The 27,696-nt window shown below is 47.9% G+C and overlaps 1 protein-coding gene across 1 annotated transcript in view; it reads left to right on the plus strand.

Annotated features, from left to right (window-relative positions):
• HECTD2 (HECT domain E3 ubiquitin protein ligase 2) overlaps positions 1–27,696 on the plus strand; it is a 156,857-nt gene that overhangs the window by 74,436 nt on the left and 54,725 nt on the right. The window contains exons 4-9 of the mRNA XM_075348757.1: positions 8,628–8,730; positions 19,841–19,930; positions 20,657–20,721; positions 21,500–21,545; positions 21,633–21,742; positions 22,229–22,377. Coding sequence (XP_075204872.1) covers positions 8,628–8,730; positions 19,841–19,930; positions 20,657–20,721; positions 21,500–21,545; positions 21,633–21,742; positions 22,229–22,377 — 563 coding nt within the window. The remainder of the gene's footprint in view (positions 1–8,627; positions 8,731–19,840; positions 19,931–20,656; positions 20,722–21,499; positions 21,546–21,632; positions 21,743–22,228; positions 22,378–27,696) is intronic.

Here is a 27,696-nt window from a genome sequence, read left to right on the forward strand (position 1 = left end):
ATCAACATAGTAGTAGAAAAAGACATGGTCACATCCAAAAATCAGTAGTTGATAAAGCCGCTAGGCAATAAATTTAAATACCTGAACATGAGGTTCTTGGTTTAACATTCTGATCAGACTGTATTTAGCCCATTGTCACGTCACAGCGAACCTCTGAGTGGGTACCTAACTTATACCTTAAAGGCGCCAACCACCGCCGCAGCCACAATGCACCAGCAGGGCAGGTGACCTGATGCCTCACAGCGCCCATACTGCAAGACTGAGTCCCCAAGACTCCAGGCCCCACAACCCCACAAACACAAAATCACCGCAACAATAGCCACCACACAGCATAAACACTATCAATCTAGTTATGTAAGAGACCCCATTTTCAGCTTTAACAACTGTTACCAACAAGTGACCAGCACTTTCCCCCTCTGTAAAACATTTTTTGAAAAAAATATTATTTTTTTTTTTTTTTTTGTTGCTAAACCAAACAAATGAACTTTCAGCAATTATTGAGTTTCCTTTTGATCCTCAGCAGTATCAATTGAAGGAATCAAGATAAATGGTGACTATGATAAATTAACCTTCTCCTGTAATCCACATGTATGTTTTCTTGTTTTGGATTTTCTTTTGCTCGTCTAAGAAATATACAGCATCCGTACTATTGCTTTCATAGCATCTCATACTGACAGTATAGACGTTAATTCCATATTGGCAAGAAAATACTCCCATATACTATCATGTAACACACTCCCAATGCTTTGGACCCAACATTGGTTTAGCCACCACAAATTCTTAGGAATGAAACAGTTTGAACCCAACCGTATTTGTACCCGTAAAGGAGAGTGATCTGAGATACTTGAATAACCTGATCTTAGTCAAGTACGTGCAGTAAACATTTGGTAATTTTGCACCAGTTGGAGCTCTGTATTAAACTTTGGTGGAAACCAGCAGTAAGTGAAAAGCTGTTAAAGTGGATAAGTCATAAGATTTCACAATCTATAGTATTAGATTGATCTCTGGGACCTGCTGATGTTGTTCTTGCTTTGAACATTCATGTCAGCATGTAGTGCACGAGCTTAAGGACTCAGAAGTGTACCGTCACATAGAGTGACAGAAGATTTTCACCTGAGGCACGAATAACCCCTTTCATCTAATTTCTCCCTCCAAGAAGAAATTATGTCTGAGCAATGAGTTAGGCTACTTTCACACTTGCGTTGAACGGCATCCGTTGCATTGCGTTGTGTGACGGATGCAACGGATGCGTTGCATATAGTGGCACAACGGATGCAACGGATCGTACAAAATAACGCAATCCGTAATAGTATTTTTTCTTGACTTTACACATTTGGGCATGCGCAGTTGTGTAAAGACTGTTGCGTTAACAGAATCCGCCACCATAGGCATCCACTATAAAAACAACGGACACTGACGGAATCCTGCAGGTTGCATTTTTTTGACACTCCGCCAAGCGCAGAAAAACGCTACATGCAGCAGCGTTCCATCCGCCAGGCGGATGCAACGCAGCGTCGGCTGACGGATGCAACGCAAGGCCATCTGTTGCTATCCGTAGCTATTAGAAGTCTGAGGAATAAAACTTTTTCCTGCAACGGTTACTGTAATTCCTCAAGACGGCGGATAGTAACGGATGCCGTTCAACGCAAGTGTGAAAGCAGCCTTAGCTGTTACTTGTGTAAAAGTCTGGCATAGTCAGGACAGGAGCTCAAGAACAGGGCTCCATCGCTGAATCTAAAATTATTTAGAAAACTGGTAGCAGACCCTAGCAAATAAACTTCTGTTATATTATCTAAAATATTTAGTCATGTTTCTTGTTACTTGAAGTTTAAACTTCAAGTCCTTTATTATCCGGCTAAGTGTCCCTACTGCTCGGAAAAGGGCCCGAGCCAACTCCAAGACTACTAACTATTATTCGAGCAAGTCTTTTGTCCCAGGCAGCAGCTTTTGACAGAACAAGCTCTGAACTCTTCAGGGGATCCATTATCAGGGTTACATAACATAAAAACTTCCAAATTATACAGGAACAGTTTATTCTTAGTCTGCATATAAATGTAGCCAGTCGCACACGTAACATTATTATTAACCAAGGAATATACATGAATTTGGTAAACCCTATTATCTTCCTCTACTGTTGCGCCTGGACTTTATAATTTGCTGCGTGGAGGGTCAATTTTCTCAAATGTCATCAGTGTTTGCTCAAAAAGGATTAAAGATTTAGTCATGGTTCTTCTCATGGAAACAGCTTATTACATAAGACAGCCATCTACAGACAGCAAAATCTTTTGTGGTGGCCAATGTGTGATTATGTAAAAGTGTTTGAAGGTTTTCATCTTTGCATATTCACTGGAGCTTTATTACTGCATACTGGGAGCATAAAGTCCTTTTTAATATAGGAGAAGCTTGTATACAGCCATCTTGCTACCCTCTTTTCAATATTTCACCATTTTGGTTATGCCGATATCCATATCCTCCGTTGCCAAAACTTTCTGGAAAATGTAAAAAGAAGGAAAAAAAAATAGATAATCCGTTTTATACGAGATACAAAAAGTTCATACATATTTTACTGTTTTTAATAGAACACTATATGCTCTCATTAAAGGAATCTAACCACATTTCAGGCCCCTAAACTGTCAACGGTGCATCTGATGGTAATGGCTTTCCAAAATTGACCCTGTACAAACAATCTGGATAAAGTTTAAAATTACGTTAAGAGGGGTTAACTTGTTCTCACTAGACATCATCTATAAGTTGTTGATCGGTCGGGGTCCAACACTGGGACCGACATGCATTTGAAGATAAGGTAACCTGTGCGACGTGTTATATTCATTCACTATTAAGCTGCCAAGTATTGCGCTCATCTTTTTCCGACAGCGCCATAGAGAGTGAATGGAGCTGCAGTTGGGTGTCCAACTTGTTGCACAATTTTGTAATGGGTATAAATGTTCCCTGTGTGGTCGTTCCATCCAGGTCTCAGCATTTGAGTCAAACCCCAGTCAGCAAGATATGACCTGTCCTGTGGGTAGTAACCTGTTCTCACTGGCAACCACTTTAAAGAATAGTGTATATTGTATGTTAAATAACACGTAGTGCTATGGTTTTTCTTTCTTTCCTTTTGTTCCTAAGTACGCCTATCCTGGAATGATGGACATCTAATCGTTCAGGTTACAATATTACAGCCAGTTCCAGTGGCATATGACCTGTAATGGCATATCTCATCCCGTGGGATGTCAATCTAGCAAGGATGGGCATGTTCATGGATTGGATTGCATGATTCCCTGGAAGGTTGAGACCACCGTCCAATTGACTTTGACTATTCATGAGTAATTAACATTCAGCTCAGTGTTTTTTAACTTCATTTTATTATGGTCCCTTTTTACAGGGGCAACTTTAGAAATGGGTAAAACTGTATGTTGATGGTTTAAGGGCAGAAAATGTGGGGACGAGGTGTTTTTTAACTGTATGATCACTTTATTATTACTTAGCTTTGCTGATTTTTAGAGTATTCTGAACGCCAAAACAAGACTTAGGAAGACTTAGGGATACTTTGCACACTTGCACACTACGACATCGCAAGCCGATGCTTGTGATGCCAAGCGCGATATTCCCCGCCCCCGTCGTCGCACATACGATATTGTGTTATAGCTGCCGTAGCGAACATTATCGCTACGGCAGCTTCACATGCGCTTACCTGCCCTGCGACGTCGCTCTGGCCGGCGAACCGCCTCCTTACTAAGGGGGCGAGTCGTGCGGCGTCACAGCGATGTCACACGGCAGGCGGCCAATAGAAGCAGAGGGACAGAGATGAGCGGGACGTAAACATCCCGCCCACCTCCTTCCTTCCGCATAACCGGCGTGAGCCGCAGGACGCAGGTAGATGTTCCTCGCTCCTGCGGCTTCACACACAGCGATGTGTGCTGCCGCAGGAACAACATCGTAACATTGGTCCTTCCGAAATGATGGAAATGACGGACGCTACACCGATGATACAATTTCGACGCTTTTGCGCTCGTTAATCGTATCAAAAACGATTTACACACTCCGATATCGACAGCGACGCCAGATGTGCGTCACTTTCGATTTGACCCCACCGACATCGCAGCTGCGATGTCGTAGTGTGCAAAGTACCCCTTAAGGCTGCTTTACACACAACGATACCGCTAGCGATCTCATTAGCGATGTGACATGCCCAGATCGTTGTTACGATTTGCCGAGATCGCTCATAGGTCGTTTTGTAGCGGTCACACGTACACATCTCACAAACGACGCTACATCGTTCAGCAATATATATTGTTTAACCAAGGCGGTCGTGTGTATGTTGTTTGTCGTTGGCAGGGTGTCAAACGTAGCAATATGTCTGCTGCGTTCCAAACGACGAACAATATTTTGAAACTGAACGACGTGTCAACGATTTTCATTCTATTTGCGATCGCTCGGAATCGCACGTAGGTGTCACATGGAACGACGTCGCTAACGATGACGGAAGTGCGTCATGAAAACCGTGACCCCGACGACATATCGTCAGATAAATCGTAGCGTGTAAAGCGGCCTTTACTCATTATCATGGGAGACTTGGAAGCCAAAGCTGGCCACAGCAAACATGGATTAGTGATTGGAAACTTTGGACTTGAACTAAATGAGGCTGGGGGACAATTCATTGACTTTTGCACGATAAATCAACTGTCCATCATGAACACCTAATTCCAAAATCACAAACTGAGATTTTATACATGAACCTCACCTATAAGAATCAGATTGACTACTTATGTCTTTTGACAAAGATGGAGGTAGTCTATCATTGCCGCAAAAACAAGGCCAGGAGATGATTGTGGAAGTGATCATGAACTTTTGACAGCAAAGATTAGAGCCAGGTGCGCAAAAGGACAACAGGTCGTTTACAACTTCAACTTGACTAACATATCTGAAGTTTTTTGGAATGGTCTGCACAACTATATGTCTGCACAGTATGCAGAAACAAGTGTTCCAGGCGGCACACAATCCAAGGTGCACGTGTCTGAGGAAGGCATCCACAATATAAATTTAACAAACGACCGGCACTCCAAATCTTCTGGTATTTTTTAGAATTTATTCAACATGGCGTAAATTACACGTTTCGGCTAATAGTGAGCCTTTTTCACATCTATCTAGGAACCTGTCAGGTGCAATATGCACCCAGAACCACGAGCAGTTCTGGGTGCATATTTCTAACCCCTGCCTAACCGTCCCTGTATACACTAGCATAGATAAAGGGATCTTTAGAAAAAGTATTTCTAAAGATCGTTTATTGTGTGCTAATGAGCGCAGGGACTAGTCACATGGGCATGAGTTCCCTTGGCTAGTCAGCCCCCTAAGCATATTGGCACACCCCTGTGGGCGTACTAACATGCTAATGAATGCGCAGCGACGCCGCACATACCTCAGTCTTGATGGCGGCCGGCGGAGGATGGATGCACACTGGGCATGATCCTGACTACCGGAGACTTCCGGTCATGCGCACTATACCTCACTGAAGCCGAAAAGCTTACACCTGGCAATAATTTAGTGTGCATGATCAGAAGTCAAGGGGATTGCATTTAACCATAGAATCTCAATACATGTTAATCCTATGCAAGATAAAGGATGGAAATATTTGGTATTTAGTGTTAATTGATTCACATCACCTAATTTTTGGTCACACACAGGGTATGGTATCCTGTGGTTTGTGGTCTAAAGCTGTCTACATGCTCAATCAATAGGAGGTGTCCATGGTCTTCCAGCTGCATCTTTCATTGGCCAATTCACTCAGTGTCACTCGATGTTCTAATAGTTAAGCTATTAACAAATCAAAAGGGACAATAAACAAGAAGTTAAAAAAAGAATTAGATGAAAAGCGAGGTCAGCGGCCGCACATGAGCGAGGAAAAGATTGCTACAAATAACAGTAATTGTGTGCTACCTTTTATCTTACCTCGGAGATGAAGACATTGGCTGCACCTCCTGCCAGCTCTGAAATAAACTGCATACTCGGAACTATTTTGATTTCTCATTATCAAACAAATTTCGCCATATATTAGGGACAAAGGGGGCAATTATCAAAGTATTTTCACCAGGATTCTGGCATATACTTTGAAAAGTCTCAACATTTTTGCACAACTTCAAATTCCACAAACATTTTGTGACTTTTGGCTTATTTAGGGCCGTCCCTGCCAGCTTCACTTAAGTGGGCACAGCATGAGTGGGACGGGCTGTGACAATGCCCCACTAGCAAATACATCAAAATGTGCTCTAGTGGCATAAATTACACTAATAACATTTCTGGTGGAGGAACACGTAGGTTGTAAGATTCACCTAATTCATGAAAAGAAATGGCTTCTAAATTAGCCTCTTAATCCAGCATACCCATCATTAAGACCGGTGTGTGCAATGCCAGTCTTTAAGAATTGGGCCCAATGTCTTTTGTGGAAGAATCTTTAACAAATATATTTTCTGCCTTTGTCACTTAGCCCATTTGCTTTAACCCTTCATCACATTGGACATACTGGTGCGTCATAGGTTGTGTCCCTGCCTTTGATGCGGGCTCTTGCGGCGAGCCTCCATTCTTCCTTGCACATGTCAGCTAATCTGATCAGCTGACGTGCCTTATAGCAAGCAATCCACCCCGCCTGTTAACTAGTTAAATCCCGCTGTCCCTCCCTCTGAGGTAGGCGCTTCATCTATATGGTCTCCCCTGGACAGGTGCTGTAATCGGGGCTCTGTTTCTCTGCTCTTATTCGCCTTGATGTCACTGACACAAGGTAAGGTTATAATATAGAGTAGGACCGTCTCGACTGGCTGTACCTTGTGCAGTGGGACGTCTTTTTTGCTTTTTGATCAAAACGTGTTAACCAAGCACCCTATGTTTATTTAAATGTACTATTAATATTAATACAGTGGAACCTTGGTTAACGAAAACAATGCGTTCTGGGACTGTGCTTGTTAACAAAGTTACTCGTTCAGCAAAGCAAGATTTCCCATTGGAAATCATTGCAATGCAGACAATTCGTTCCACAACCTGTGAAATCTCCCATTCCACACATGTACAAACACGCACAAACACACATATTATGCTCACCTTACCCTCCATTCCCTTGCCGGCCTCATGGAACTTGTAGTTCGCCCGTACACGCTGTGTATCGGGTAACAATCGCGACCGATGCCGGACCATCCGCTCCCAGCGTGCTGACGTCAAAGGCAGGAGCCGCTTGGCTCTGATTGGCCAGTGCACTGCCTTTGAGTAATGGCTGACAGGTGAAGGTCTTCCTCGTCGCTACAGGATGTGTATCGGCAAGCCTTGCTACGAGGGTGGACCTTTCCCTGTGTCAGCCGCTACTCAAAGGCAGCGCGCTGGCCAATCAGAGGCTGTATTTACTTATTTTATTATTGGGTATATGTTTTGTTTTTTTTTTTATCAGATCTGACAACCGTGTACCAGGAATATGTTTTTCACATTCATTAACATTGATCCACATTTCCCTCTATCTGAAATAAGGAGTTAAAGGGAGCCTGTCACCAGGATTTTCCCTTATAAGCTGAAACCACCGCTGGGTGACAGATTCCCTTTAATTGGTAAAATTAAAAGGACTGTCCCCTTTCACCTCTTTTAGCTCAGGTATGTGTAAAATATCAAGCTGACCTTTACTTACACTCCATGGCATGGTCCAGCGCTTCCTCTCCACTAATGCCCTGGTTTTTGTTGATCAGTTTCCACTAATCACTGAAATCAGCGGCTCAGCTGATATAGACAAAAAGAGCTGACAATCTCACTGACTGGCTGCAGTGCTGTCAATGTCATGTCATCGCTGCAGGTGATCAAAAAAGATTGGAGCAATGGCAGAGGCAGCCATGGACCCCAAGGGGGGTAAGTAAAGCTCAGTCTATTTTACACAAATAAGTTAAAGGGGACAACCCATTTAAAGGGAATCTGTCACCAGGTTTTTTGCTACACTATCTAGCACCAGCATGATGTAAAGGCAAAGTCCCTGATTTTTGTGATGTATCACTTACTGGGCTGCCTGCTGCAATTTTGATTAAAAATTGTTTCATCGGCTGGAGATCTACCAGGTCTATGCTGTGCATAGGAAGAAAGCTGCCAATCAGCGGTGAGGGGCGAGGTTGGACTACCTGGCAGCAGGTTTACTAGTCCTCTAGTTTGAATTGTTTATTTGTGGGAAGTGGCACAGTGGTAAATTAGAGTCTCTGCCCCTACAATAGACTTTCTCAGATTAACCTGGTGACAGATTCCCTTTTAAAGCGATCTACATCTCAGGTTGGTGTAAATCTATGGTGACAGCCTCTGAGCAGATAATTTATGCCCTGTTAGGCGAGGTTTGTACTCCATTTGAGAACATAGTTTATTCATTTTAGGACAGTACCCTTACACTATTCCAGAATATACAATTAGATTTGATTCAGGGTCAGGTAAGTTGGATTTTATTACACTTTTATTGGTAAAATATTCAAAATGTGGCATGAAATAGTCACTTAGGATCTTGATCACTTATATCTCGAACCTGTTGGAACTGTTTTCTCTTTCTTCTCTGAATAATGGGAAATTAAACAGTAATTTATAATTGCCTGACACTTATTTTTGTGTATATTGTGTTTTTGTAGGATCGACTTGGACAAAGCAAAAGCCACAGGAGAATGGAAAGCCGTGCACGATTTCTATTTAACCACATTTGATTCATTCCTGGAGTTAAATGCTGCATTCAAGGTAATCTATAACATTCTGTATAAGCCTTTATTATCATGGGGAATAATGGATTAGAAACATTATTCTAGAATGGTATGTAAGGGGACTCCAGTGTGATGAAGAATACAGGAGCATAGAAAAATGCATTGCTTTGCGTAAATTAAAGGGCATAGTCCTTAAAATAGAATACCTGGAAATAGAAGTCCTGAGTTGTCCTCATGTGCAAAGGTCTTTATTTTCCTCTATGGCGTGCCTCTTACATGTCCTTCTAATTGCTGCGATTTCATTGCCGTTCGCTCTGACATCAAACTTTCTCCAAATCCTTAGTGACATGTAAGACGTCTATAGTGTGTGTTGTTACAACATTGCTGCTCCTTCTCTCTTGCTTTTCTGTTCTTTTCTGAGGTTCTGATTTTTTAGACTTAGGTGAACAATCTTTTAAAGGGAATCTGTCACAAAGTTCTTGCAACCTCATCTGATAGCAGTTTAAAATAGGAAAAGAGACCCTGATTTCAATGATGTATCATTGTTTACTAGGATGGCATATAGAAGAGCTCAGAAATCTAAGCCCTCCCACACCACAGCTTTTCTGTGTGCATTGTCTATTGACAGAGAGCTGCTTATCAGAGGAGGGGGTGTGGGCGGCAACTGCCTGCGTGCCATGTAGTCCATGCACTGATACTCACCTTGCAGTAACTAGAACAAAACGTTTTGGGGAGAATACTGCATCCACATTGTTGAAGCTTAATACATAACTTTAATGAAAACCATTAAAAATAGTGGTACAGATTCATGTTAAAGCATATGTAGTCCAGATGTCCGTCTACGCATTTTGAGCCAAAAAATTGCTCTTAATGATGATGGATTCTCCCAAAAATGGTTCTATTCTAATTAACCACTTGGTTACCAGCCCAGGATTTCCAAGCATCGCACCCAGAACATATTGTCAGGTGTGCTGTAACAATCTCCTGTTTACCTTGCGGTAACACTTTCATTCTGCAGCATACAGTATAATAACTGCCACATTGCTGAATTCAGTGTTTTAGCCCCCTACATCCGGCTGTTCTCAATTACATAGCAAAAACCTGCTGACAGATTTCCTTTAGGTTCATTAATAGGAATGGGCGAACCCGAACGGTAAAGTTCAGTGTCCATACCGAGCACACGAACACGAGCTTTCTGGGACGTTCGTGTTACGGTTCGTGGAATCGTTCGGGTCCTGGAGCTATTAAAAAAAAAAAAAAAAAAAGTATGTTATTTAAAAAACATTGTTATCATACTTAGGTCCCATGATGTCCTGCAGACTCTGTCTCCTGGCGCTTCTGCTAACGCGTCCGTCCGATCATTGCAGTTCCCCCACCTCTGGCTAAAAGGACCTGCCGTGACCGTGACGTCATACCCATGTGACAAGTCACGTATGAATGTTGTATTACCTCATTGGCTACAGACTGATCATGTGAGTATGACGTCATCACAGGTCCTGGCGCGCCGTGATGCAAGTGTCATCGCATCATGGAGCACAATCTCCCGACGACAGCGGATCAGCTGTATATATTTCCACAGCGGAGGCACTGCTGGCTGAGGCACTGCTGTCGGGAGAGTGGGGTGATACACTGCGAGACGCAAGTGCAATCATCCTGTCACTGTCAGCCTGCTGCATCGCTCTGACCAGAACGATGTAGCAGGCTGACATGGCTCTCTGTGCTTCTCACTGTGCATAGACTGTGTCGAAGCAGAGTTGACTTTGCTCTTTACTTCTCACTGTGTATAGACTGTCTGTGCACAGTGATGAAGCTGACATTGCTGTCCCCGTGGATTACATCGGACTAAGGATTTTTTTTTTTATAATAAAGGTGGAGTCTCTAAATGTTTTTTGTTTTATTTCTAATAAAAAAAAATTCTCTGTTTTTTTTTTTTACTGTTTACTAGAAATTCATGGTGGCCATGTCTATTTTGGCGTGACACCATGAATTTCTGGCTTAGTACCATCTGAGAATACAAAGCTGGTATTAACCCCTTTATTACCCAGCGAGCAACTGCCATCACGGCCGCTGGACGGGCCAGGTAAAGCGCCTGGAAATGGCGCTAAGAAACAATGCGCCATTTCCAGGGGCGGCTGCGGGCTGCAGAGAATCCCAGCCCCCAGCTGCCTGGCTTTACCTGACTGGCAATCAAAATATGGCGGAAGCCCAAGCTTTTTTTTTTTTTTTAAATAAACAAAATTATGGACTTCCCTGTATTTTGATTGCTAGCCAAGGTAATGCCAGGCAGATGGGGGTGGCAGCCCGTAGCCATCCACTTTATCTGCGCTGAGAATCAATAATACCGCGGAGCGCTACGTCATAATTTTTTTTAATTTATTTTTACAATACTGTGATGTCAGGCAATCAAAATACAGGGAAGCCCATTTTTTTTAAAATTCTTTAAATAGATAATGAAAAAAAAATGTACGTGGGCTCCCGCTGCATTTTTTGTATTGCTAGCTAAGGATAATCCAAGCAACTACTGGCTGTTAATCCCCACTACTTGGTGTTACCTTCACTGGCAATGGAAAATCCAGGGAACCATTCGTCTTCTTTCTTTTTTTTTGACAAAAAATGACGTGGGCTTCGCCATATTTTTGTATGCTAGCCAGATACAGCAGGCAGATACGGGCTGCCCCCAACCACCAGCTGCCTATTTGTACCCGGCTGGGAACTAAAAATATAGGGAAGCCCTTTTTTTAATTATTTCATGAAATAATTTAAAAAAAAAAACGACATGTGCTTCGCCCCATTTTTGTGTCCAGTCAGGTACAGCTAGGCAGCTGGAGATTGGAATCCTCAGCGCAGGTTGGTCTAAGCTTTCTGGGCCCCTCCACTGCGAATTGCAGTCCGCAGCTGCCCCAGAAAATGGCGCTTTCATAGAAGCGCCATCTTCTGGCGCTGTATCCAACTCCCCCAGTGGCCCTGGTGACGGGTGGCAAGTTGGGTAATAAGGGGTTAATACTAGCTTTGTTTTACTAGCTAGTATTAAGCCAGAGATTCTTAGTGTCAGGCAAGTTTGACCCGGCCATTAAGAATCTCCAATAAAGGGTTAAAAAAGACACCACACAGAGAAAAAATACTTTATTAGGAATAAATACACAGACAATCTTAGAGACGACTCCATGTTTATTACTCCCTATCACCCCTCCACGATACTGGTCTTCTGTCTTTTTTCTCCTTCAACCCATGCAGCTCTGCTACATCAGACAGCACTGCATGGGAGGAAGACGCTGCTGCTCCCGTGCAGTCTAATCACTCAATGAGTGAGCAGAGGCTGCGGGTTATAAGCAGTGATGTCACCGCTGCCACCGTTGCATTAGTCACCTGACAGGCAGGTTAGTATAGCAACGGTGATCTCCGATCACCTGACTCCCGGCGCCGCTATTCACCGGCTGTCGCAGCCAGTCCCTGCATGTGAGCTGACTCTGTAAAGAGTGCACAAGAGGTACACGCTGCTCGCCGAGTATACTGAGTACTAAGATGCTCGGGCAAGCACTGCATACTGGCAAGATGCACTGACAGGACCTAGCATGACGTCATAACCATGTGACCAGTCTTTAGCCAATGAGATAATACACACGTGACTGGTCATATGCTATGACGTCACGGAAGGTCCAGTCATTAGTGCTAGTTACTGGGAGGGCACAGCGATGATCGGAAGGAGAAGCGGCGGTAGACAGAGGCTGCAGGACGCATCGCGGGACCTGTAAGTATAATGACAATGTTTATTATTAACTGTATTCTTTATTTCTTTGTCGCTCCATTGGGAGACCCAGACAATTGGGTGTATAGGCTATGCCTCCGGAGGCCGCACAAAGTATTACACTAAAAGTGTAAAGCCCCTCCCCTTCTGCCTATACACCCCCCGTGCTCCCACGGGCTCCTCAGTTTTTTGCTTTGTGCGAAGGAGGCAGACATGCACGCATAGCTCCACAGATTAGTCAGCAGCAGCTGCTGACTATGTCGGATGGAAGAAAAGAGGGCCCATAACAGGGCCCCCAGCATGCTCCCTTCTCACCCCACTCTTGTCGGCGGTGTTGTTAAGGTTGAGGTATCCATTGCGGGTACGGAGGCTGGAGCCCACATGCTGTTTTCCTTCCCCATCCCATTTAGGGCTCTGGGTGAAGTGGGATCCTAATCGGTCTCCAGGCACTGAGACCGTGCTCCATCCACAGCCCCTGGGGACTCTGCTGGATAATGGAGCCGAGTATCGTCAGGGACATGGCCCTGCTACTTTGAGGTACTCTGTGTCCCCGTGGGGACCGCGCACAGAAACACTCCAGCATTGCTGGGTGTGTTAGTGCGCCGGGGACCGCGGCGCTGACCGCAATTGTGCCATCACACGCTGCAGCGTGGCTGGGTGTGTAGTGTATTGGGGACTACCGCGCTGACCGCCGCTGCCATTGTTATACATGCGGCGCGGCTGGGACTGTTAGTGCGCCGGGGACATCCGCGCCGACCGCGCTTATACGGCGGCCGCGCTTATAACTCTAGTCCCCGGCTTTTGCGGCCTAGTCTCATTCTCTTCCCGCCCCCAGGCCTGCCAGTCAGGGGAAGGGCGGGACGCTGTACAGAATGTCAGCACTGAGGGCTGGAGCATGCTTTGCATACTCCACCCCCCTCACTGTGCACAGTGGGGCACCAGTTTCCCGCACTTTCTAGGGCACGCCCACGGCCCCCTCCTCTCCTCAGGACGCCGGCAGCCATTCCTGTCAGCTCTTCTGACGCTGGAGAGGGGAGACAAGCTCTGGGAGACCCAGGCAGGGATTCTGGTGGCCACACAACCGCTTTGAGCGGCCGGTAAGCAGCACCTCTGGTGCTGGCCCCACTTGTGCAGAAGTGTACTTATAGGTTATATGATTATAGGCTATACTTTACACTGTATAGTGCACGGTTGATTTTTGGCTATATACCCTCCTGGGTTGCTCAGGGGAGACAACAGCATGGCGCCCACAAGAAGCAGGGGTGCCAAAACAAAGGCTTACTATGCTGCCTGCGCGGCATGTACGGCTTCACTACCGGCAGGTTCCACTGACCCTCATTGTGTGCACTGCTCGGCCCCGGTGGCACTTACTCAGCCGGAGCCTCTGCTAAGGGTGGCCCAGGGGGAACCACCTGCTAACACTGTCCAGGTGACAGGGACGGAGTTTACAGTTTTTACTGAAAGGCTGTCTGAGACTATGGCTAAGATACTAGAAGCTTTGCAGTCCAGACCGGTATCTCAGACCATGGGCACTGTGGAATCATTGCCCCCTGGTTCCCCTCAGTTGGAACAACCATGTCCTCCCGGAGTGTCTCATAGATCCCAGGGTGAGGTCTCTGACACGGACCGCAGTCCCAGACCGCCTAAGCGAGCTCGCTGGGAAATTCCCTCGACGTCATCACATTGTTCAGGGTCTCAGCGGGAGGACTCTCTGTATGATGAAGCGGAGGTAGCTGATCAGGATTCTGATCCTGAGGCCGCTCTCAACCTTCATACTCCTGATGGGGACGCCATAGTGAATGATCTTATCGCGTCCATAAATCAAATGTTGGATATTTCTCCCTCAGCTCCTCCAGTAGAGGAGTCAGCTTCTCAGCAGGAGAAATTCCGTTTCAGGTTCCCCAAGCGTACAACGAGTATGTTTCTGGACCACTCTGACTTCAGAGAGGCAGTCCAGAAACACCGGGCTTGTCCAGATAAGCGTTTTTCTAAGCGCCTTAAGGATACACGTTATCCCTTCCCCCCTGACGTGGTCAAGGGCTGGACTCAGTGTCCCAAGGTGGATCCTCCAATTTCCAGACTGGCGGCTAGATCCATAGTGGCAGTTGAAGATGGGGCTTCACTCAAGGATGCCACTGACAGACAGATGGAGCTCTGGTTGAAATCCATCTATGAAGCTATCGGCGCGTCTTTTGCTCCAGCATTCGCAGCCATATGGGCACTCCAAGCTATCTCAGCGGGTCAAGCGCAAATTGACGCACTCACACGTACGTCTGCGCCGCAAGTGGCTTCCATAACATCTCAAACGTCGACATTTGCGTCTTACGCTATTAATGCTGTCCTGGACTCTGCGAGCCGTACGGCGGTTGCAGCCGACAATTCGGTTGCAATACGCAGGGCCTTGTGGCTGCGGGAATGGAAGGCAGATTCGGCTTCCAAAAAGTGCTTAACCGGTTTGCCTTTTTCTGGCGACCGTTTGTTTGGTGAGAGATTGGATGAAATCATCAAGCAATCCAAGGGAAAGGAAACATCCTTACCCCAGGCCAAACCAAACTTACCCCAACAGAGGAGGGGACAGTCGAGGTTTCGGTCCTTTCGGGGTGCGGGCAGGTCCCAATTCTCCTCGTCCAAAAGGCCTCAGAAGGATCAGAGGAACTCCGATTCATGGCGGTCTAAGTCACGCCCTAAAAAGACCGCCGGAGGTGCCGCTACCAAGGCGGCTTCCTCATGACTTACGGCCGCTTCACACCGCATCCTCGGTCGGTGGCAGGCTCTCCCGCTTTTGCGACACCTGGCTGCCACAGGTAAAAGACCGTTGGGTGAGAGACATTCTGTCTCACGGTTACAGGATAGAGTTCAGCTCTCATCCTCCGACTCGATTCTTCAGGACATCTCCGCCTCCCGAGCGAGCCGATGCTCTTCTGCAGGCGCTGGGCACTCTGAAGACAGAAGGAGTGGTGGTCCCTGTTCCTTTTCAGCAACAGGGTCACGGTTTTTACTCCAACTTGTTCGTGGTTCCAAAGAAGGACGGGTCTTTCCGTTCTGTCCTGGACCTAAAACTGCTCAACAAACACGTAAAGGCCAGGCGGTTCCGGATGGAATCCCTCCGCTCCGTCATCGCCTCAATGTCTCAAGGAGATTTCCTTGCATCGATCGATATCAAAGATGCTTATCTCCACGTTCCGATTGCTCCAGAGCATCAGCGCTTTCTGCGTTTCGCCATAGGAGACGAACACCTTCAGTTCGTGGCACTGCCGTTCGGCCTGGCGACAGCCCCACGGGTTTTCACCAAGGTCATGGCTACAGTAGTCGCGGTCCTCCACTCTCAGGGACACTCAGTGATCCCTTACTTAGACGATCTGCTGGTCAAGGCTCCCTCTCAAGAGGCATGCCAGCACAGCCTCACCGCTACTCTGGAGACTCTCCAGAGTTTCGGGTGGATCATCAATTTTCCAAAGTCAAATCTGACACCGGCCCAATCGCTGACATATCTTGGCATGGAGTTTCATACCCTCTCAGCGATAGTGAAGCTTCCGCTGAACAAGCAGCGTTCACTACAGACGGGGGTGCAATCTCTCCTTCAAGGTCAGTCACACCCCTTGAGGCGCCTCATGCACTTCCTGGGGAAGATGGTGGCAGCAATGGAGGCAGTCCCTTTCGCGCAGTTTCACCTGCGTCCTCTTCAATGGGACATCCTACGCAAATGGGACAGGAAGCCGACGTCCCTCGACAGGAACGTCTCCCTCTCTCAGGCAACCAAAGCTTCCCTTCGGTGGTGGCTTCTTCCCACTTCATTATCGAAGGGGAAATCCTTCCTACCCCCATCCTGGGCGGTGGTCACGACGGACGCGAGTCTGTCAGGGTGGGGAGCAGTCTTTCTCCACCACAGGGCTCAGGGTACGTGGACCCAGCAAGAGTCCTCACTTCAGATCAATGTTCTGGAGATCAGGGCAGTGTATCTTGCCCTGAAAGCGTTCCAGCAGTGGCTGGAAGGCAAGCAGATCCGAATTCAGTCGGACAACTCCACAGCGGTGGCTTACATCAACCACCAAGGAGGAACACGCAGTCGGCAAGCCTTCCAGGAAGTCCGGCGGATTTTGATGTGGGTGGAAGCCACGGCCTCCACCATCTCCGCAGTTCACATCCCAGGCGTGGAAAACTGGGAAGCAGATTTTCTCAGTCGCCAGGGCATGGACGCAGGGGAATGGTCCCTTCACCCGGACGTGTTTCAGGAGATCTGTTGCCGCTGGGGGATGCCGGACGTCGACCTAATGGCGTCCCGGCACAACAACAAGGTCACGGCATTCATGGCACGTTCTCACGATCACAGAGCTCTAGCGGCAGACGCCTTAGTTCAAGATTGGTCGCAGTTTCAACTCCCTTATGTGTTTCCTCCGCTGGCACTGTTGCCCAGAGTGTTACGCAAGATCAGGGCCGACTGCCGCCGCGCCATCCTCGTCGCCCCAGACTGGCCGAGGAGGTCGTGGTACCCGGATCTGTGGCATCTCACGGTCGGCCAACCGTGGGCACTACCAGACCGACCAGACTTGCTGTCTCAAGGGCCATTTTTCCATCTGAATTCTGCGGCCCTCAACCTGACTGTGTGGCCATTGAGTCCTGGATCTTAGCGTCTTCAGGATTATCCCAGGAGGTCATTGCCACTATGAGACAGGCTAGGAAACCAACGTCCGCCAAGATTTACCACAGGACGTGGAAAATATTCCTGTCGTGGTGCTCTGCTCGGGGTTTTTCTCCCTGGCCATTTGCCTTGCCCACTTTCCTGTCCTTTCTTCAGTCCGGATTGGAAAAGGGTTTGTCACTCGGCTCCCTTAAGGGACAAGTCTCTGCGCTCTCTGTGTTTTTTCAGAAGCGCCTGGCCAGACTTCCACAGGTACGCACGTTTCTGCAGGGGGTTTGTCACATCGTTCCTCCTTACAAATGTCCGTTGGAACCCTGGGATCTGAACAGGGTGCTGATGGTTCTTCAGAAACCACCGTTCGAGCCAATGAGGGATATTTCTCTCGCACGCCTTTCGCAGAAAGTGGTTTTCCTAGTAGCAGTCACTTCACTTCGGAGAGTGTCTGAGCTGGCAGCTCTGTCATGCAAAGCCCCCTTCCTGGTGTTTCACCAGGACAAGGTGGTTCTGCGTCCGGTTCCGGAATTTCTCCCTAAGGTGGTATCCCCCTTTCATCTCAATCAGGATATCTCCTTACCCTCTTTTTGTCCTCATCCAGTTCACCAATGTGAAAAGGATTTGCACTTGTTAGATCTGGTGAGAGCACTCAGACTCTACATTTCTCGTACGGCGCCCCTGCGCCGCTCGGATGCACTTTTTGTCCTTGTCGCTGGCCAGCGTAAAGGGTCACAGGCTTCCAAATCAACCCTGGCTCGGTGGATCAAGGAACCAATTCTCGAAGCTTACCGTTCTGCTGGGCTTCCGGTTCCCTCAGGGCTGAAGGCCCATTCTACCAGAGCCGTGGGTGCGTCCTGGGCTTTGAGGCACCAGGCTACGGCTCAGCAGGTGTGTCAGGCGGCTACCTGGTCGAGCCTGCACACTTTCACGAAACACTATCAGGTGCATACCTATGCTTCGGCAGATGCCAGCCTAGGTAGGCGAGTCCTTCAGGCGGCGGTTGCCCACCTGTAGGACGGAGCCGTTACGGCTCTATTTTGAGGTATTATTTACCCACCCAGGGACTGCTTTTGGACGTCCCAATTGTCTGGGTCTCCCAATGGAGCGACAAAGAAGAAGGGAATTTTGTTTACTTACCGTAAATTCCTTTTCTTCTAGCTCCAATTGGGAGACCCAGCACCCGCCCCTGTTTTTTTGTGTACACATGTTGTTCATGTTGAATGGTTTCAGTTCTCCGATATTCCTTCGGATTGAATTTACTTTAAACCAGTTTATAATTGTTTTCCTCCTTCTTGCTTTTGCACCAAAACTGAGGAGCCCGTGGGAGCACGGGGGGTGTATAGGCAGAAGGGGAGGGGCTTTACACTTTTAGTGTAATACTTTGTGCGGCCTCCGGAGGCATAGCCTATACACCCAATTGTCTGGGTCTCCCAATTGGAGCTAGAAGAAAAGGAATTTACGGTAAGTAAACAAAATTCCCTTCTTTACAGCCCCCCCCCCCGCCCCTTCACATAACTGTAAAGTCCAAGTTCGGTGTTCGGACGTAAGTTTGCATTACATCAGAACGCGAACTTTCTATTGAGCCCACACTTTGCTCTGTGCACACTGATACTGTGATACTGGAGATCAGCACTCTGGCTGCTGAGAAGCATGTGGCGCTGTTCCGGTTTTTTGAGCTATCAGTGAGGGAGGGTCTCGGGATATGCTGCATGTTAGGAAAGGACTAGCTATGAAAATGAAAGCAAAGTATTATTTAACATTGTAAATCTTCTCCATGGCATAGTAGTAGGTTTTATTGGTGGGTTGTACACTTTTCAATGGGCAGTCAAGATAAAAAGGGAAAACAGCCCCTCCGTACAAGCATTGTTGCAGATTTCAGCAGAATCATCAGCCCTCAGATTTTGTGGTAGAGTGAACAGTTTACTTTGGATAAAGGATCCATTATCTAAATTATTGAGAATGAAGATTACAGGGGAAAACAAACACTAAAAAGTGTTGAGAGGTCAAACAGGGACTTATAATGCCATGTGCCGTGCCTCCACCATGGCTGTAGCTGTTGTTTTTTTTCTCCAATACGCACAACCATATTTCTTAGTTATTACTTAATCTTTTTCATATACGTATACTCTTTGTGAAAATACAGACCTAATGTGTCGGAGACTTGCGTTGTAGGGTCTGTCAGCAATTAAACTAGGTTTGACAGAAATATAGTACTGCAAAACAATAGACATCACAACGTAACCCTGACAGAGCCCATTGTGGATCTGGGTATCATCACTAGCATTGGTCTCGGTTATACACCAGATCTGACACAGCTTTCTGGCTTATAATTGGAAGCAACTCCGGGAATAAAGATTCCTAAAGGTGCATTCATACATCAGTGTGAACTCTCCGACAGCTGTCCAGACTTTTTATCAGACAGCATTGGGACACTTCTATGAAAATGTAGGATCTGGGAATTAGACCAGTGAATCTCAGAACATGTCTTATTCCGCTCCAGTATAAAGGATCAGAATCAGACGTGCTCAGTGGGGGAGTCTGTGTGCTGTCCAATTTTTTTTTTTTTTTTTTTTTTTTTTATTTATTTTTTAAAAATAAATAAATAAATCAGGCCGCACACCGAGCTTCAAATGGATGTATAACTGCACCCATAGGGAACCTAGTTTGTTGCCTATGTATGTTGTAATATTGTACAATAACAGGCACACAGTGTGATTGTAGCACTATAACATGTCCGTACCGCTGAATATTGTTGTGATTTGTTTGCAGAGAGATGTGAACGCTTCTCTTAACACTGTTGAAGATTCCAGAATCAATACAAAGTTTTTGAACATTGTCTATGATGCCTTATTAACTACTGTAAGTATCAGAAATCCAACTTCTACTGTACAGTACATATTATCACTGGGGTAGTTAACTACCACTACAGGGGGCTCAGGTTATGATTCAGTATAGCAGTGGAAGACCAATTTTAATTATATTCAGTCAACTCTTGTCTCGTTGGTGTACATTATACCATTACCCTTCCATGGGGAAGGGATGTCATTCAGCCCATGAGTAATATTTGCCTACAAAATAGTGTTGGACTTGGGGTCAGCACACACGGTGAGTAATACGGAGCTAGTGGATTGCGATAAAAAATTGCATTCCACTCAGACCAATATTACTCTATGGGGCCGCTCCCATAAGCGATTGTTTTCTCACCCCTAATCGGACTGAGAAAACAGTTGTAGCATGCTGTGGGTGCAATGCGATCCTGTTTCACTCGCACCTATACAAGTCTATAGGTCGAGAGAAACATCGTACTTCACTCGCATTACACCGGTGCACCACAAGTGCAGTGCGATTCTCGCATCAGCCGGCAACAGAGGGGATAGGGAGATGAATCCCTTCCTCTCCTCCGCAGTGTTGGCCCTCCCCTCTACAACTGTGGTTTGATCACACGATCGGACCTCAGTTGCATGACACTCGGACTCGCACTACTCTCCGTGTGGCCTCAGCCTAATGAGAAGGAACAGTCATTGGAGAGGGGGTGAGGATTGTTCCATATGTTAATAAATCATCATTGGTGTGGTTATTTTTCAGACTCAAGATATCCAGAAAACAGTACTGAAAGGAATAATTAACAGTCTGTTAAGGGAATGGAAAGGGTGAGTTCTCTTGATGTACATCCAGTAAAACTACTTTGGTGTATAAATGGTACTATTATTTAATGAAATAGAAAGAAGGGTTTTAATCCCGCAGATTGACTTCAAAGTCCAATATGGTAAAACGTAGCATTTATTTAGTATGAAAAATACAAAGATGGTGGAAATGTGGAATGAATCACAAAGGCATTGCAGAAAATGTAACTGTAGGTGCAGACCTACGCGTTTCGACTCTCTCTTAATCATGAATTATGGACTCTCGCAATAAAGGGAATAAAATGCCTTTTCCCATCAGCCCTAGATCTGACAACTTATTCTTCCATGACTATCCATGGAAAACCATGAGAGACATGGTTTTGTTGCATTAGCCTAATATTTTTTGCCATGGTCTCATCTCTCCGCCATTTGGGCTCACAGTCTAAACTCCCAGTATGACTTTGGAATGTGGGAAAAAATCTGAGCATCCAGTAGAAACACACATAAACATGGGGAAAACATACTCCTTGGAGATGTTGTCCTTTTGTGGGATTTGAACCCAGGACCACTGAGCTTCCTATGACAGATATAAACCTAGTGAAGGGCAAAGAAACCAGGTTTTTGTTTAAGTCCGAGTCACTTTGACCAGCTGATCGGCAGACAGACTGGTTAGATGTTTTTTGGTCCACATCACAATCTAATTGCTTTGACTATTTAATTTGAGGCTTTCATTTTTAGTATGAAGCTTTTGTAGCCTACTTTTAAAATCTTTTAGTTAATTTTTGGTTTTCCATTATTTCCTCAGACCAAGAACTAAAGATGACCTTAGAGCCTACTTTATCCTGACACAGGTAATACCTCCAAGAGCTTCGATATGAGACTGTCCAAACGTTAAAACCAAAATCTCGTGATATATGACCATGTTTTCCTTCTTTTAGAATCCACAGTTCAGCAGTACATCTACTTATGTCATCTACGCTCATCTACTCAGACAAATCGCCACCTTGTCCGATGCCGACCACAATTTATTAGTTCACTGGTTCAAAAAGTAAGACTTGTTCTGATCTGCAAAAAGTCAGATGTAACTTTGTATACATTACCAAACCGTGTAGAGTGTTGACACAAGTCAGCCATTCATGGCCATGAAATTGGTATTTTCTACCTTTCAACTCTTCATTGTCATATGATAGACCATGACCGTTCTGTACAGATTTTAATTTCTTCATGACGAATGAGTAAGCGAGGTTCTAGTTAATTATAATTTACTTTATTAAAGAGATATTACAGTTTTCTTTCCACTAATAGAGATTATTCTCTTTTTCTTCTGACAATCTGTGTACACATTAGATTGGCTGTGGATACTACACCAAAATCCAGTCCGCACCCCACATACAGGAATGTGGGATGACATCTCACACTGATGTATTCTAGTTAATGTATATATGGTTTGTGCACACCGTATAACTATTGTGTTATTTATTGAATATGAAGTGGCATTTTCCATTTTGTCTTCATCATGATTTCTATTATTCAGGATGTCACAGAAGCGATTTAAACAACTAGTTGACCGACTGCTCCAGTTTATCTCTTTGCGCCTCTTTCCTGCCAAGCCTGAAGAATTTCCACCGCTTGCAAAATGTACTTGGTGGATTCCTTCTGCAACCAAAGTGTTAGCGTTACTAAGTACGTTTCCTAGCTAATCTGTTCTGTCGTTGGGTAAAATATTGTGTAATATACCGTGTAACGGCTGTGTCTGACCGTAAAGGGGCATGGTCTGATCATACCACAGCTCCTGGCAGAGGAGGAAACAAAAGAGTATACAGACAGGACAGCACGGGATTCTTTCTCTGAAATAAAACATTTATAAACACGCAGGCTAATGCTTTACATCACAGAAAGCAGCATCTGCGATCCCTTGCTGTCCTATATGTACTGTGTTTTCTTTGTCGCTCCATTGGGAGACCCAGACAATTGGGTGTATAGCTTCTGCCTCCGGAGGCCACACAAAGTATTACACTTTAAAAAGTGTAACCCCTCCCCTCTGCTATACACCCTCCCGTGCATCACGGGCTCATCAGTTTTTATGCTTTGTGTTGAAGGAGGCTGACACTCACACAATGCTCCACATTTTAGTCAGCAGCAGCTGCTGATTATATCGGATTTAAGAAAAGAGGGCCCTAACAGGGCCCCCGGCATGCTCCCTTCTCACCCCACTAAGTCGGCGGTGTTGTTAAGGTTGAGGTACCCATTGCGGGTACACAGGCCGGAGCCACATGCCGTTTTCCTTCCCCATCCCTTAGGGGCTCTGGGGAAGTGGGATCCTATCCGGTCATCCAGACACTGGGACCGGCCTCCCTCCGCAGCCCCTGTGGGATTCTGCCGGACAGGAGACGGAGTATCATCAGGGACAGGGCCCTGCATCTACAGGTACTCTGTGTCCCCTTGGGGACGGTGCATAGAGCACCTTGACCTCAGACGCTGCAGCGACTGCGGTGATTGGTATGACGCCGGGACTACCGCGCCGACCGCGCCTGCTTGCCGGCCGCGGTTTTAACTTTAGTCCCCGGCTTTTGCGGCCTAGTGCCTTACACTCCCGCCCCCGGCCCTGCCAGTCAGGGGGAAGGGCGGGACGGTCGGTCTAACGCCGACAGTGAGAGCTGGAGCACACTTGGCTGTCCTCCGCTCCCCTCACTAAGCACTCTACGGCACAGATCCCCGCACAGGTACTCAGTGTCCCCTTGGGGACGGTGCATGGAGCACCTTGGCCTCAGATTTGGCAGCGACTGCGGGGTTGGTACGGGACTACCGCGCCGACCGCGCCTGCCTGCCGGCCGCGGTGTTTAACTTTAGCCCCCGGCTTTTGCGGCCTAGTGCCTTAAACTCCCGCCCCCGGACCTGCCAGTCAGGGGGAAGGGCGGGACGGTCGGGCTGACGCCGACAGTGAGGGCCGGAGCACACTTGGCTGTCCTCCGCCCCCCTCACTAATCACTCTATGACACTGATCCCCGCAAGGTACTCAGTGTCCCCTTGGGGACCGTGCATGGAGCACCTTGGCCTCAGACTTGGCAGCGCCTGCGGGGTTAGTACAGACTACCGCGCCGACCGCGCCTGCTTGCCGGCCGCGGTTTTTAACTCTAGCCCCCGGCTTTTGCGGCCTAGCGCCTTAAACTCCCGCCCCCGGCCCTGCCAGTCGGGGGGAAGGGCGGGACGGTCAGTCTGAGGCCGACAGTGAGGGCTGGAGCACACTCGGCTGTCCTCCGCCCCCCTCACGTTTCACTCGGGGCACCAGATTCCCGCACTTTTGGGGTTACGCCCACGGCTCCCCCCTCCACTGTAAACGCCGACAGCCATGTTTTTAAGCAGCACACACTGCTTGAGCGGTCGGTACGCCAGGGGGCTTCTTCTCGGTGCTGGGCCCCCTAGAGTGCTGAACTGTATATATAGATATATAATGTTTGTATGCATTTTCACAGTTCGGCTGTACATATGTATCCCTCAGTGATCACTGTGAGCATTGCTCGGGCCATGTGGCACTCGCTCAGCCGGAGCCGGGGGCACTGGTTGAGCTCCGCCGGCGTCCCCTGTCCAGGCGGCAGGGACAGAGTTGCAGCTTTTGCTGAGAAACTCTGAGTCATTTTCACTATCCATGGCTCAGGCTATGGACAAATGGTCTGCTAAGATACTAGGAGCTTGCAGTCCAGACCGGCCCCTTACACAGGCCCCGGGCACTGCGGGATCGCCCCCAGGCCTCTCTCGGTCTGCGACGAAGCGTGCTCCTGGGGTGGCCTCTAGTTATTACGTGGTGGACTCCGGCACGAACCGCAGTCCCAGACCGGCTAAGAGGCCTTGCTTAGAATCTTCCCCGACTTCATCAAGGGTCTCAGCTTGAGGACTCTATAGAGGATGAGGCGGAGGTCGCAACCCAGGACCCTGTCCGGACGTGGCTCTCAAGGCTTCAGAGATGCTGTCCAGAAGCACAGGGCTTTCCCGGACAAGCGTTTTTACTAAACGCCTTATAACACACGTTGTCCCTTTCCCTCTGACGTTGTTAAGGGTTGGGCTCAGTGTCCCAAGGTGCCCCTCCAGTCTCTTGACTGGCGGCTAGATCAGTAGTAGCAGTGGCTGACGGTTCAACGCTCAAGAATGCCACGGACAGGCAGAGCTCCTAATGAGATCCATCTATGAAGCCATAGGCGCGTCCGTTGCCCCAGCCTTTGCAGCAGTGTGGGCACTCCAGGCTATCTCAGCTGCTCGGTCTGAGATTAATGCGGTCATACTCTGCTCCGCAATTGGCGTTTTTGACGTCTCAGGCGTCGGTATTTTCATCCTCCGCCGTGCATGCTGTCCTGGACTCGGCTAGCCGTACAGCGGTAGCATCCGCCACTCCGGTGGCAGTCCGCAGGGCCATGTGGCTACGCGAATGGAAGGCAGATTCTGCTTCCAAGAAGCTCTTGTCCGGTTTGCTTTTTTCTGGCGACCGATTGTTTGGCGAACAATTGGATGAAACGATTGAGCAGTCCAAGGGAAAGGACTCGTGCTTACCCAGCCCAAACCAAAGAGACCTCAGCACCCTCAGCTAGGTCCCAATCCTCATCGTCCAACGGGCCACAGAAGAGCCAGAGAACCTCTTCTGCATGGCGGTCCAGGTCAGGGGAGCGGTCCCCACATGTCCAAGACCGATGGATGAGACATTCTGTCTTACGGTTACAGGATAGAGCTCAGTTCTCGTCCTCCGACTCGTTTCTTCAGAGCATCTCCGCCCCCCGAGCGAGCCGATGCACGTTTTCTGGCGGTGAACACTCTGACGGCAGGAGGAGTTGCGATCCCCGTTCCCCTTCAAGAACGTAGTCGCGGTTTTTACTCCAGCTTGTTCGTGGTACCAAGATAGGACGGATCACTCCGCCCCGTTCTGGACTTCACACTGCTCAACAGACAGAGAACCTGACGGTTCCGGATGGAATCTCTCCGCTTTGTCATCGCCTCGATGGCCCAAGGAGACTTCCTAGCATCAATCGACATCAGGGATGCTTATCTCCATGTGCCGATTGCACCAGAGCATCAACGCTTCCTGCGTTTCGCCATCAGGTCGAGTCTTCACCAAAGTCATGGCAACAATGGTGCCGGTCCTACACTCTCATGCCTCGGGATGGAGTTTCATACTCTCTCAGCGATAGTGAAGCTTCCGCTGCATAAACAGCGCTCACTACAGACAGGGGTGCACTCTCTCCTTCGGACCCAGTCACACCCCTTAAGGCGCCTCATACACTTCCTAAGGAAGATGGTGGCAGCAATGGAGGCAGTTCCCTTGCGCAGATTCGTCTGCGTCCGCTTCTATCGGACACCGCAAATGGGACAGGAGGTCGACGTCCCAAAACAAGAACGCCTCTATTTCCCTTGCAAATCTTTCCGGCCCCAGCCGGGGCTGTGGTCACGACGGACGCGAGTCTGTCAGGGTGGGGAGCGGTCTTCCTCCGGCACAGGACTCAGGGAACCTGGACTCCGACAGAGTCCTCCCTTCAGATCAATGTTCTGGAGATAAGGGCAGTGTCTCTAGCCCTAAAGGCGTTCCAGCGGTGGCTGGAAGGCAGGCAGATCCGAATTCAGTCGGACAACGCCACGGCGGTTGCGTACATCAACCACCAGGGCGGCACACGCAGTCGTCAAGCCTTCCGAGAAGTTCGGCGGACTCTGCTGTGGGCGGAAGCCACAGCCTCCACCATCTCCGCAGTTCACATCCCGGGCGTAGAAAACTGAGAAGCAGATTTCTCAGTCGCCAGGGCATGGAAGCAGGGGAATGGTCTCTTCACCCGGACGTGTTTCTAGAGATCTGTTGCCGCTGGGGAACACCGGACGTCGATCTAATGGCGTCTCGGCACAACAACAAAGTCCCGGCATTCATGGCTCGGTCCAAGGATCACAGAGCTCTGGCGGCAGACACGTTAGTTCAGGACTGGTCGCAGTTTCGACTTATGTATTTCCTCCTCTGGCTCTACTGCCCAGAGGGTTACGCAAGATCAGGTCAGACTGCCGCCGCACCATCCTCGTCGCTCCAGACTAGCCGAGGAGATCGTGGTACCCGGATCTGTGGCACCTCACGGTGGGTCAACCGTGGGCACTCCCAGACCGACCAGACTTGCTGTCTCAAGGGCCTTTTTTCCATCTGAATACTGCGGCCCTCATCCTGATGGTGTGGCCATTGAGCCCTGGCCCCTAGCGTCATCAGGGTTATCTCAAGATGTCATCGCCACCATGAGACAGCCAAGGAAACCAACGTCCGCCGAGATTTAGCCCAGGACTTGGAGGATCTTCTTATCCTGGTGCTCTGATCAGGGTTTTACTCCCTGGCCGTTTGCCTTGTCCACTTTTCCTTCTTTCTTTCACTTCAATCCGGAATGGACAAGGGCTTGTCTCGGCCCTCTCAAGGGACAAGTATCGGCGCTTTCAGTGTTTTTTTTCAAAAGCGTCTAGCCAGGCTTCCGCAGGTCCGCACGTTCCTGCAGGGGGGTTGACCACATAGTCCCATATTACGAGCGTCCGTTCGCACCCTGGGATCTTAACAGGGTGCTGACGACTCTTCAGAAGCCATCTTTCGAGCCGATGCGGGAGGTCTCTCTATCTCGCCCTTCGCAGAAGGTGGCCTTCCTAGTGGCAGTCACATCACTCAGGAGAGTGTCTGAGCTAGCAGCGCTATCATGCAGAGCCCCCTTCCTGGTGTTTCACCAGGATAAGGGGTTCTGCGTCCGGTCCCGGACTTTCTCCCTAAGGTATCCCCGTTTCATCTCAAGCAGGATATCTTCTTACCCTTGGGCCCTCATCCAGTTCACCAATGTGAAAAGGATTTGCATTTATTAGATCTGGTGAGAGCACTCCGGCTCTACATTTCTCGCACGGCGCCCCGGCGCCGGTCGGATGCGCTCTTTGTCCTTTGTCGCGGGCCAGAGTAAGGGATTTCAGGTTTTCAAGTCAACCTTGGCTCGGTGGATCAAGGAACCGATTCTTGAA

This window comes from Anomaloglossus baeobatrachus, chromosome 5 (genome assembly GCF_048569485.1).
Source record: "Anomaloglossus baeobatrachus isolate aAnoBae1 chromosome 5, aAnoBae1.hap1, whole genome shotgun sequence".
Taxonomy (NCBI): Eukaryota; Metazoa; Chordata; class Amphibia; order Anura; family Aromobatidae; genus Anomaloglossus; species Anomaloglossus baeobatrachus.